Here is a 12996-nt window from a genome sequence, read left to right as displayed (position 1 = left end):
CTTAACTGAATGTATTTTATAAACTGATTACTATCCTAACCCCCGCTCATATATGTGTTGCAATTTGATTCTAAGGCATAAATAAATATTCTAAAATTATATGTTTACATTTGACACTGCTTCACTTTATTTTTCATATTAAATGTTACCATTTGGCAATATCATTAACTGCTCATTTGCTTACAGAAATATTTGCTGGGATTTTCCTAATTCAAGTATAATTAAACTGTGCAGTGTCATCCATCGTACACATTGCTTGTAATGCTTCAAGGATCTGGGTTTTTTCTCAGAGAATTGGAAATTATGCTTAGTTATAATAAGTTCCAGGCAATGAGACTGTAGGGACACTAATAATTGGAAGAAAAAATTAAACTAAGAGTGTATAGGTTAAAATTATAAAAGTCAAAATATATGAAATAAAAATAAATCTAAGGATTATAGTTATAAGAAATTATTGAAAAAATAGCAAGAAAAACTTCATAGTAGCACTGGAAAACAGAAGCTTACCTTTACTGGACTAGAAAGAGAGGGAATTTCTGGAAGATGTGAAGTATGTACCATTTGTAAGAACACATTTTACACGAAATGGGCAAAATTTGAATAGAGATGACAATGTTAATATCAGATAAGGTCAAATTTAAGTTAAAAACATAATGTAAAGGGTTGCTTCAAAATTTATTAAAGTTAAAATCCACCAGTAAAGTGTAATTGTTATAAATACTAATAAACTAATATCATTGATATATAAAAGCCAAAGCTATTAAAAATAAAGAGAGAAATGGACAAAATGGTAGTCAATGGAAGTCTTTGGAACACATCTGATAGAGAGTTAAAGTAGAGGAAAAAATAAGGAAACATTAGAATTAAGATAAAAAATGAAGTGGATTGGGGTGCCTGGATGGCTCAGTTGGTTAAGCATCCAACTTCAGCCCAGATCATGATCTCGTGGTTGGTGGGTTCAAGCTCCACGTCAGGCTCTATGCTGACAGCTCAGAGCCTGGAACCTGTTTCAGATTCTGTGTGTCTCCTCTCTCTGCCCCTCACCCACTCGTGCTCTGTCTCTCTCTGTCACAAAAATAAATAAACTATAAAAAATAATTTTTGAAAATGAAGTGGATTTAATTGGCAAATATAGATTTACTTACATATTTCATAATCTAAAAATAGAAATTCCTGTCAAATATCCATAAGAAACTTACAGATATTAATGATACACACATATATAACACAAACTAGGTCATTTCTGAAAAATAGAATTGATGGCTACTCTCATAAATCACAATGCATTGGAATTGGAAATGCATAATAAAAGGATAAATGGGAAGGAAAATTCTCACTTAGAAACTGAAAAGCATTCTCCTTTGTGATGATCAAGAAGTCAAAAGCCAAAATGAGAGTACCTCATTTTAGAAAATTTTTGACTTTATCAATGTAACATAAAAATTCAAGGTATATGGTTAAAGCTACACTCTATCTGTAAAGAGAGATACAGCTTTAACTCATTGTTATTAATTAAGAAATAATAAAGTTACTTGAACTAAACATTCAATTGAAGAAATTAGAAAAACAACACCCTCTTTTCTCACCTTCTATGCTGCCTCCCCAATAAAGAAATAAATAGAAAGCAGAGAAAAGTAATTGAAATCATAAATTTATGAAATGGGAAGGGATAATGAAAAAAAAGATAATGGGGAAACATAATAATAATAAGCAAACATACAACACATATAATGAGGATAATAAGAGAAAAACACAAGTGACAATGAGAAAAAAACAACTATTGCCCAAAGGAAATTCTAGCCAAAGCAATCAGAAGGGAGGAGATGAAACAATGTGAGATACAGAAAAAGAAAAGGCAAAATAAAATAACTTCCAGATGATATGATTGTCAAGTGGAAAAACCAAGAGAATCAGCTGAAAGTACTTCTCTACAGAGAGTTCTAAAAGTTCCTGGCTTTCAAATTATTTAAAAAAAAATTTTTTTTAACATTTATTTATTTTTGAGAGAGAGAGACAGCATGAGTGAGAGAGGGGCAGAGAGAGGGAGACACAGAATCCGAAGCAGGGTCCAGGCTCTGAGCTGTCAGCACAGAGCCTGACACAGGGCCCCAACTCATGAGCGGTGAGATCATGACCTGAGCCACCAAGGCGCCCCACATGATCTTCAAATTATTAAAGAGAAATAACTTTAATATATTTGAAGACAAATCTTCAAAAATAATAATGGAAAACATCCCATACATAATAGCAAAGAATAAATTTAGCTAGAAATATGTAGCATCTTTATGAGGAAAACTGTAATAGTCTACTGAGTAACTTGATAATCTTTAGTAAGTGAACTGACGTAACATTTCCTGATGATAAGAATCTATTTTGGGACGCCTGGGTGGCTTAGTCGGTTGAGCATCCGACTTTCGCTTAGGTCATGATCTCGCGGTTCGTGGGTTCGAGCCCCGCGTCGGGCTCTGTGCTGACTGCCAGCTCAGAGCCTGGAGCCTATTTCGGAGTCTGTATCTCCCTCTCTCTCTGACCCTCCCCTGCTCATGCTGTCTCTCTCTCTCTCTCTCTCTCTCTCTCTCTCTCTCCTAGAAATAAATAAAAATATTTAAAAAAAAAAAGAATCTATTTTGTAAGATGTCAGTGTTCACCCAGATTAGGTTTATGTCAATTTTAATACATCTCCTCATAAGGATTTCTTTTTCAGAGGGAAAGGGAATTCCTGACCAACATTTATAAAACTCATCTGAAAGAATATAATGTAAAAAGAATCAAAGAATAAAAAAAATATTTGCTCTATCAGACATTAAAATAATGTTGTAAGGGGCACCTGGGTGGCTCAGTCAGTTGAGCGTCCAACTTAGGCTCAGGTCATGAATGATCTCATGGTTCATGAGTTGGAGTCCCACATCAGGCTCTGTGCTGACAACTCAGAGCCTGGAGCCTGCTTCAGATTCTGTGTCTCCCTCTCTCTCTGCCCCTCCCCCACTCGCACTCTGTCTTCCTCTCTCAAAAATAAATCAATGTTAAAAAAAAGTTGTAAAAGTAACATAATTAAAAGTATCTTATGTGTACCAGAAAAGATGGCAAGATCAATGGAATACAATAGAAAGTCTAAATGCAGGCCCAAATCTGGTACATGTATGTTAGTGTTATTGTATATAATATGGTATATTTCATTGTTTCTAAGATGCCATTGGTTGTAGTTCCAAGAAAGAAAAAAAAAAAAAGATTTCAATTAAACTATGACAAGCAATGGATTAGAGAGCAAACTGATTTCAAACATACTAAAATGTGGGGCACCTGGGTGGGTCAGTAAGTTAAGCATCTGACTCTTGATTTCAGCTCAGATGATGAACTCAAGGTTCCTGAGATTGAGCCCCAAGTCAAGCTGAGTCTGCTTGGGATTCTCTCCCTCTCTCTGGCCCTTCACTGCTTGTGCTCTCTCTCTCTTCTCCATATTTTAAAAATATTATTAAAATGTGAAAAAAGTACCTAGTAGTTCAAGTAAGTATGACTTTAGTGTTTAAGGTGGCAGTTCTAATCATTAGAGAAGGGATAACTATTCAGGTACTGTAAAAATCTAGCAGCAATTTGGGGACAAAATTAAGTTGAATTACAAAACCAAATGTGATACAGTGGATCTCTAAAAATACTACAGGGAAATATAGGTTTATATAAAATCTTAAAACAGGGAAGTTTCTTTTAAAAGCAAGACACCATACAGCAGAAAATCTCCTCTGATTAAGATAATTGACAAATGACAAGTACAAAAAAATATATATCTGCAAGACCGGTAATAAGGGCAGGTCTGACATATTAAGCAAGACGGGATGCTAATTTTGGAGCCCACACTGTGAGGTGGAGAGTACGTGAGACTACAAGCAGGGTGTGAGGGCTGGCATCCCCTCTGCCACAAAGCCAGGAGGAAACTGCTTGGTGACAACATCTGATGCCTAGAGTTACAGAAAAGGAAGTATGACTGTGTGATTTTAGAAACCATCTAGTCCCTTCAGAATAGTTGCTAGAGATGTCTCTGTTGGCCAGTGCAGCTCCCATAAAATATATTAATAATAAACAATAAATTAGTAATATATTAATTCAGTTTTACAGAATGGTTTTCTTTCTGGCTTTGCATGAAGTACTTTATTTATATATATAAGTTATTCTGATTTTATAAGGATTACTGGTAGCTGGGGTATCTCAAATGATCAGTTTTAAATTTTATTATTGTACTCTTTATCCAGTCTTCCAGTTATTAATGAAATTTTGCCATAAATGTGTCCAAGCTTTGTATTTTCTTCTCAAAAAGGACCCTGTTTGTTATAAACCTTCTTAAGAACTTCATAGTTTTTTTTTTTAACGTGGGTATTTTTGTTTGATAGAATCAAATTTTCTGAAGGGTGTAAAGAAATCAGCAGGATGCTCAAGGATGCTATATAAATATGACTGTCCATTGTGCTTTCAAAGAAGAATAGATTATATGCCTAAATGGATAATTTGTCTTCACCCCTTTCCTTGCACTGAGCTTAGCCCTGTCTACACATTGTTATCTGTAGCGGTGGATTGTAAAGCAAACACATTTTAGCTGTTCTGCTCTGAGCTGTGGTTGGTACAGCCATCTTTTGATATTTGTACATTTAACATTTGTTTCTATACCTTTGAATTCCAGAGGAATTAATACTTCTTAATGCACATTCAGTGACTTTTGACTAAGGCATAGATTTGAACTGACGTCCAGGAGAGTTACTTAGCACGGTCATAAGCCCAGCAGCCTGTAGTCACATCTCAGCCCCTTCCTGTTGTCTTTTCCTTTCCATACACACAGTAATTCTTATGAAGTGGTAAAAAGAAAAGTCTCGTTTATGGAAAGTGGCCAGTCAAGCAGGAGACAACTGTAGCAGAAATTGAAAGGCAATTACATTGTGATGTGAGGATAAGGCATGAGACACGTGACTCTCAAGAGAATGTGATCTGGGAGGTAGCCAGAGCCTAGGTAAACAGTTCCACATTTATAATTTGGGGATTCACAAAAGTTGGAGGACAAAACCCTTGCGTTGTACCATATATGGGACATGTTCTTTTAAGATAATGCCATTTTTCTTGTAGTGTCCAAACTCGTTATGTTTCGCTTAAAGTATTTCTTGATAGTGGAATAAGTGTTAGAAAAGTATTCCTTGTTGGGGCGCCTGGGTGGCTTAGTCGGTTAAGCGTCCGACTTTCGCTTAGGTCATGATCTCGCGGTTCGTGGGTTCGAGCCCCGCGTCAGGCTCTGTGCTGACAGCCAGCTCAGAGCCTGGAGTCTGTTTCAGTCTGTGACTCCCTCTCTCTCTGACCCTCCCCTGCTCACACTGTCTCTCTCCTAGAAATAAATAAAAAACATTAAAAAAAAAAAGTATTCCTTGCAATACTGATACGGACAGAGAAGGATGTCTTTACTGTCTAAAGTAGAAAAGCTGCCACAAGCAAGGACAAGCACAATGAGGGAGCAGTGAATTTGCAGCGCCAAGAATAAATTGCACATCAGTGGCAATAAAGGGACTCCATGTGCAATCATGGATCATTGTGGACTCTATGAAATCCTGTGCTCTGGGAAAAGTAACTGATAACAGACTATAGTCTCCATGGGAAAGTAGTTTGGGTCAGAGCCGCAGTCCTGCATTCTTTCATTAACTCAGTAAACATTTTTCGGGTTCCTGCTATATGCCAGGCATTTTGCTAGCTGAGGAAGCAGATCTGAGAAAATCTCTCAGCCCAGGGCATGTGCAGCCTAGGAAGAGGACAGAAATGAAGTCGGTTGTGATACACTGAGCAATAGGATTAAGGGCATAGAGGAGTGTCTGCCTCACCTGGGAGGTGAGAGGCCTCCAGGAGCTACTGTGAAGGAGATGTACCTGTCTGCTGGCTAATAGGAAGGAGAGCAGTGGGGAGCAGTAGAGGCGGGCAGAAAAGCACAGGCAAAGTCAGGAGCCAGCAAGATACAGTCAGGGGACTACCAGGGATCTGAAGGAGGTCAAAGGGCATAAAGCAGCGGAGTGTGGTAAAAAGTCCCCCTTGGGACTAGGCTGAGCTGGGCTTTGAATTTTAGATATAAGCATAGCAGCTAAGTGGCCTTGAGCAAATGACTTAACTTTTTGGAGACTCAGTTTTTACAACTGTAAAATGGGGATGGCCATACCTACTTCACAGTACAAATTGTGAGGCCTAGAGATAGTGTGTGTACTGAAGCATTTAGCGTAATACCTACCCCACAGTGGGCACACGCTGGAACTCTGTTATTAAATATTTAGAGACAGGAGAAATAAGGACTTAATAATAGCTTGTTTTACCCAGAGGTAGGAGATCACTGAACTCCTCAAAGAGAGGCCACTAGGCTCAGAATCCTATAAAACTAGGTCAGTAAAGACTTATACTGTTGCTGTAATTTTCCATTTATATTGACTATATGTTTGACTTTTTTTTTAATTTTTTAAACGTTTATTTATTTTTGAGAGACAGAGCATGAGTCAGGGAAGGGCAGAGAAAGAGGAAGACACAATCTGTAGCAGGCTCCAGGCACACAGCCCAATGCAGGGCTAGAACCTACAAACCATTAGATCATGACCTGAGCAGAAGTCAAACGCTCAACTGACTGATCCACCCAGTTACCCCTAGATGTTTGACTTTCCAAGAGAAGCCAGGATTTGGGAGGTTATGGTTTTCCGCAAAGATTAGTTTTGACTTTATTTCTAAATGGTCATTTTGCTTTGCATTTATTTGCAGTATCAAAAGTTGTCTGCAGATACGATTCTCCTGGATATAGCAGTGCTTATTTGAAGTTTGAGATTGTCTGTGTGTATTACCTCTTTTCTACATTCTGTTTTGTATGTTACTATAGTTTTAACTTCTGGTTTCTCAGTAAGGAAAGGCAGTCTGTGTGACCCAAAATTCTGATGTGCATTAAAATTGTTCTCTTGGCAAATGTACAAAAATCCAATTAGTTTCCAAAGGACAAATTGTCTTTGGGGACTCAAGTGATCTAAAATTCGTGACTGAGTCTGGAAGAAAATAGTACTCTAGGATTTTTTTGAACACAGGCAACGTACTGTGTGAAACAAGTTCTCATGTAAATTAATTCAGTTTACTTTTCTAGCTGTTATATTTGTGAGGATCTGTTTACTTTTTTGGAGATTCCAAGCATTCCTCAAAGCATAAGATAATCTTTTTTTGTGTGTGGGGGGGGTGTTAAAGTCAATAAAAAGTATGATAATTAATAATCTTATTTACTCAATTTCTTGGATTGTTATAGGGGTTTGCCAACTTGTAAATAAGATGGAGGAGAATACTGGCAAGGTTAAGCCTTTCAACCGAAATGATGAACAGTTTCTGGAGGCTTTTGTCATCTTTTGTGGCTTGGGGATCCAGAATACGCAGATGTATGAAGCAGTGGAGAGAGCCATGGCCAAGCAAATGGTCACACTCGAGGTGGGTTGGCATCTGCGGGACTCTCGGTCTCTGCAGCCACACTCAGCTTCTGCCTTTCCCGCCAAAACAACTTGTGGGGTCTCATCTCCTCACCAGAGTCAGACTGAATCCTTAGTTCCTCATGGAAACAGCTGAGGAAACAGAGATCCAGAATATTTTAGAAACTTGTCAAAGGTCATATGACCAAAGCAAAACTCGGGCCGTTTGTCCCTTCACTCTTTTGACCTTCAGGACGCATTCACGCAGATGTCTGCTGCCAGCGCCGCCTGTCTGTCCCTGCGCCAGTGCCTGAGCCTCCCCATCTCCTAGTGAACAGTTGTACTCATACATCTTGAAAGACAAATATAGAAACCCTAAGCACTCGGAGAATCAGAAACAAGGAAAAGGGAAACACTTTCAGATTACAGATGTGTGAATCCCACTTCTGAAAATCCTGATTCATAAGTTTTGGGGAGAGGCTGGGAATCTGCATTATTTTAGAACTTCCCACAGGTGATTCTGAAAGCGCAGGCAGCTTATGACCCACTGGCCTGGGACACTGACCTTCGGCAGGCTCCCTCCCGAGTAAGACTACCCTACTCAAGTGGGGCCAGCCTTTTCCAGATGTATTTTACTAACTGCCTGAAAATGTTCACTTTGCATAACCCAGAAATTTCTTAAATCACAGATCTAGTTTAGGGAAATAGACTTCAAAAGGGCAAATGTCTCTACTTATTCATACACTGGTGGGAAATATGTTTGAATGTTTGCTTACTCCTATGTAGTTGAGATCAGTGGGAATCTGTATTTAGAAATTGCAACTTTTCCTCCAATCCTCTAATAAGTGCCTAACCTAAATAGCTAGAAAGATATATAAGTAAAAATTTACTAATAACCAAGACGGTATACTTTCTAAGATGAATATATAACATGAAAAGTTTTGCCTTGGTATTATATAAGAACTTTGGATTATTAGCCAGTGGAAAACTTTTCAGATACACACACATGTATGTATATATGCATATAAACATCTATACAAAAATATATGTGTGTATATATGCACACATATACATCAAATTATATCTATACACATACATATATGTACATATAGTGTCACACATATATACATACGTATGTATACCTGTGTGCATGTGTGTATATACATATATTTTTAATCAAATTTTTTTTCTTTCATATTTTATTGTCAAGTTGGTTTCCATGTAACACCCAGTGCTCATCCCAACAAGTACCCTTCTCTATGCCCATCACCGCCTTTCTGCTTTCCCCCATCTCCATCAGCCCTTAGTTTGTTCTCTGCATTCAAGAGTCTCTCATGGTTTGCCTCTCTCCCTCTCCCCAACTATTTTCCCCTTCTCCTCCCCCATGGTCCTCTGTTAAGTTTCTCTTGTTCCACATATGACTGAAAACATATGGTATCTGTCTTTCTCTGCCTGACTTATCTCACTCAGCAGAACACCCTCGAGTTCCATCCACGTTGCTACACATGGCCAGATTTCATTCTTTCTCATTGCCATGTAGTATTCCATTGTATAGATAAACCACATCTTCTTGAGCCATTCATCAGCTGATGGACATTTAGGCTCTTTCCATGATTTGGCTATTGTTGAGAGTGCTGCTGTGAACACTGGGGTACATGTGCCCCTATGCATCAGCACTCCTGCATCTCTTGGGTAAATTCCTAGCAGTGCTATTACTGGGTCATAGAGGAGTTCTGTTGTTAATTTTCAAGTTTTTTATAGTTCCCTTGGTTTTGCACTGAATTGAATCTAAGCCAGCTATCAATTAGAAATTATATCTTCTTGTAAAAATGTTATTTTGGAAAATTGCAAACACATACAGAATATGAGAGAGAATAGGTATAATATAGAGAGACTAGCTTAGTGAGTGCCCATGTACTCTTTAGCCATCTTTAATAATTATTGACCCCTGGCCTACAGTATCATTCCATTCGTACACTTGCTCACTTTTCTGTACTCTTCTTCCACTTTAATCCATTGATTATTATGAAGCAAATCCCAGACATTATATAATTTTGTTCAAGGTCTTTGAGTATTTTCTTGATTGAGATTTATTTCAATTTTTACACTATAGTCTTACTTTAGTTAAATATATGAGTAATTAGGCTTTTACTTAGTCTAAACATTTATTTTATTTCAATTCACTATGAGAAGTCCTATCTATGCTCACAAGTTTAACCTTGAAAGAGATTCTCTTTTCATTACAGGGCATTGGATAAAAGCTACGGACACAAACCCCTCAGGTTTTCTTAAGACAGTGAATTATTTTGACCTGGAAGTCATGGTCATTATAATGACAATAAAACAACAACAATAATAGCTAACCTTTGTCAAATGCTTACTCTGTGTTCTGATGCTCACATGTATAGACGTACCTCATTTATTGTGCTTTGTTTTATCACCTGTCACAGATACTGCATATTTTACAAATTGAAGGTTTGTGGCAACCCTATGTTGAGCAAGTCTGTCAGTATCATTTTTCCAACAGCATTTGCTCACTTCATGTCTCTGTGTCACATTTTGGTAATTCTTAAAATATTTCAAGCTTTTTCATTATTATTATATTTGTTATCCAGAGCTGTGATCAGTCATTAGGACCTGTTGAAACTCAGGTGATGAGTTTCATTTTTGTAGCAATAAAGTATTTTTGAAATAAGGTATCATTTTTTTTTTAGAAACAATGCTATTACACACTTAGTAGACTGCAGCATAGTGTCATCATGACTCCTATGTATAATGGGAAACCAAAAACTTCATTTGACTCCCTTTATTACAATACTGGTTTTATTGCAGTAGTCTGGAAATAAACCCGCAATATCTCCAAGGTATATCTGTATTAACGAAGTTAATCATTACAACCCTATTATGAGTAAGGTGGTATTAGTATCTCCAGTGTGACAAAATTTATTTTTTAAAACATAGAATGGTATGTTATTCCTGTATCCATTTAAGTCTGAACATGGCTTACCTTTTTATCAGTCCTGCTAATATCTTTGGGATTTTTAGTAAATCTGTGGTGTCTCTGTCAAAGATGAACTTAAAAAAAATATTTTTGAAAAAATATGGCAGACCTTTTAAATATGGCCACTACCGTGGTTCAAAAGAATGTCTAAAATATTATCCTGTTACTTTGAAGTTATTACTTTTAGGAATATGGGGATTAATGATTCTTGTGTTAAGTGATGAGAAAATAGTAACTCTACTAGGGTAAGAGAAAGTATACTAGGTTAGGTATTGAAAGCAGGGTCCCAGGCCCCCTGTCCCCTCAGTAAGTGCCTCACACCCTGAGATGTCACTGTATGGATATATGAGGCAGTGTTGCCTATCTTGATTTGTGTGACATTATGTTCTAGCCATGCCATTTTTCTTTATGAAATTCTAGAGTAGTTACAGTTTTCCTCTGAGAGCCGCTTCTAGACTACTTGCTTTCCAAATATCAATGTTAAAATGTCAGCTGATGCAAATGATTTTTTGTGTAATTCTGTACACAACTAAAAATAACTGAAGTCAGTATTATTTTTTAAAAAGCAGTGCAAAAAGAAAAAAAAGCACCATGTAAATTTTCTGCAAACTCTGAGCCAGTAGCATGGCTTATAAGTAATGTGTTAAGGAACACATCAACATTGTCAGAATAAAAGTGACAAGACTTTCTCTGAAAACAGAGAGTATAACTTTCTGTCTTCTGAAATAAGCAATTAAGTCAGAGACTGGGATTGTTCTCTCTGTTAAAGAAAGTGGCAACCACGATTTGGAATCCTGAGGTGTCTAGTTCTCTCTCCAGAAGTTTTAGCAGAATCTCGAGCTTGAGACTGTGTCTACATTCGGCAGTTCTCTCCTGGATAACCTGTTCTCCTTTGTTTCTTACCCCGTAGGTTCTGTCGTATCATGCTTCAGCAGCAGAGGAGGAAACAAGGGAGCTCCAATCCTTAGCGGTAATTCTCCTTGTAAAAGTGACTAACTGCAGACATTTAATTAATGCATAAACGTGCTTCTGTTCGGATAACTACTTCCAATGCAGTGGTCCCATTTTTAAATTTTTATTATTATTAAGTTTATTTATTTATTTTTAAGTTTATTTATTTTGAGAGAGAGACAGAGAGTGAGCAGGGAAAGGGCAAAGAGAGAGGGAGAGAAAGAGAATCCTAAGCAGGATCTGCACTATCAGCACGGAGCCTAATAATGTGAGGCTCAAGCCCATGAACCGTGAGATCATGGCCTGAGCTGAAACCAAGAGTCAGGCATTTAACTGAGTCACCCAGGCACCCAAGCAATGGTTCCATTTAATTAAATGTGGTAAATATTTAGATGGACATTCATAAAAATATTTACTCAATTCTACTTTCTTGTAGGCCTAAAGAGGCACTGATGATACAAAGCAAAAGATAACATATTGACTTCGTGATACATCTTATGATTCTGATTTTTTTTTTTTTTTTTTTTGCAAAAATGTACGTCTTTCTTAGGCCAAAACTAAATTTACTTTTCAGTTCCTGGGGAAACAGTGAACAAGTGACTGACTGTGAGGTGGTTGTTTGGTTAGGGCAGTGACAACAATTTTATAGTTTGTTATTGATAATCTGTTCTGCATTATTGAGAATTGAGAGTGATTTTAATGTCTGACCACATGGCTTATAATGTTATTTGAAATTGGGTTCAAATAAGGTCGGTTCCTGAATTCTCATTACATCGTTATTTAGTAAGCTATGAGAAACAAAAGCACACTGATATGTACGTAGAATGTTAAATGTTCTAGGTCTTGATTGAGATTAATGAAAATTTGAGGCACTTAAACATTTATAGCAAAGACTGGCCTTCTGAGTTGAAATTTACTTGAGACAACACGGATAAGGTCTACGTGAGATGTGACAAGAGTCTGTAAAGAATGAAAAGGGTGTAAATATGTCACTGAGATTCTTTTTCATTACCATCATCATAGCTGGCCAAATGCCACCCCTCTGTGGCCTGACCTACATTTTCTCACTTAAACTGCACAGCTACGCTTAAGGGCCACACTGAAGCTAGAGAAGCTCAAGGTGACACTGTCAGAAAGTGGAGAAGTCAGAATACAAACTCACAGTCTCAACCCAGAGCCCATGCATATAACCACTGGGTTGTCTGCTATGAGCTATTAGCGACAGAGAAGATTAAAGATGATTGAAATGTTTTGACCTCCATAATTAAAACGATGATGGTGCCATGAATTAACAAAAGTGGAAATATTAAGAAGGAAAACTTGGCAGATTTGACTTAGAGCATGGTAAGTGTGAGGTGCTGGTGGAACAGCCAAATGGACATCTTCAATAATCAGGAAAGGCAGGACTGGAGTGGGCAGGGGCTGAACCAGAGGTGGCAATTTGAAGGTCCAGCCTTGCGATTTGGGGCATTCCCGTGGGGTAGAGTTGTTGGGAGAGGGGCCTGGAAGATTGAAGGCCAAACTTTCAGGAATCTGGGTTTCTGTGGAAGGAGTGGGAAAAGAACCCGGCTGAGGTAAAGATGTGGTCGTTAAACAGGGAGGAGG

General features: G+C 37.7%; 1 protein-coding gene and 1 long non-coding RNA gene across 8 annotated transcripts in view; one reads left to right on the top strand and one right to left on the bottom strand.

The window, feature by feature from the left end:
- The window catches only part of PDE5A (phosphodiesterase 5A), a 142424-nt gene that overhangs the window by 74132 nt on the left and 55296 nt on the right, over window positions 1–12996 (top strand). For all 7 annotated transcript variants that reach the window (XR_005532019.1, XR_005532018.1, XM_039253809.1 and 4 more), the window contains exons 10-11: window positions 7286–7461; window positions 11351–11410. Coding sequence is in view for 5 of the 7 variants with exons in the window: in XM_039253809.1 (XP_039109740.1) it covers window positions 7286–7461; window positions 11351–11410 (236 nt within the window). In the remaining 2 variants the exon portion in view is untranslated. The remainder of the gene's footprint in view (window positions 1–7285; window positions 7462–11350; window positions 11411–12996) is intronic.
- The window catches only part of LOC120246343, a 52129-nt gene that overhangs the window by 1452 nt on the left and 37681 nt on the right, over window positions 1–12996 (bottom strand). The gene's annotated exons all lie outside the window — the stretch shown is intronic.

The sequence above is a fragment of the Hyaena hyaena genome, unplaced genomic scaffold, assembly GCF_003009895.1.
Source record: "Hyaena hyaena isolate Hyena2069 unplaced genomic scaffold, ASM300989v1 scaffold_466, whole genome shotgun sequence".
Taxonomy (NCBI): Eukaryota; Metazoa; Chordata; class Mammalia; order Carnivora; family Hyaenidae; genus Hyaena; species Hyaena hyaena.
The sequence above is the reverse complement of the archived record's forward strand: the minus strand, read 5'-3'. Positions and strand labels throughout refer to the sequence as shown.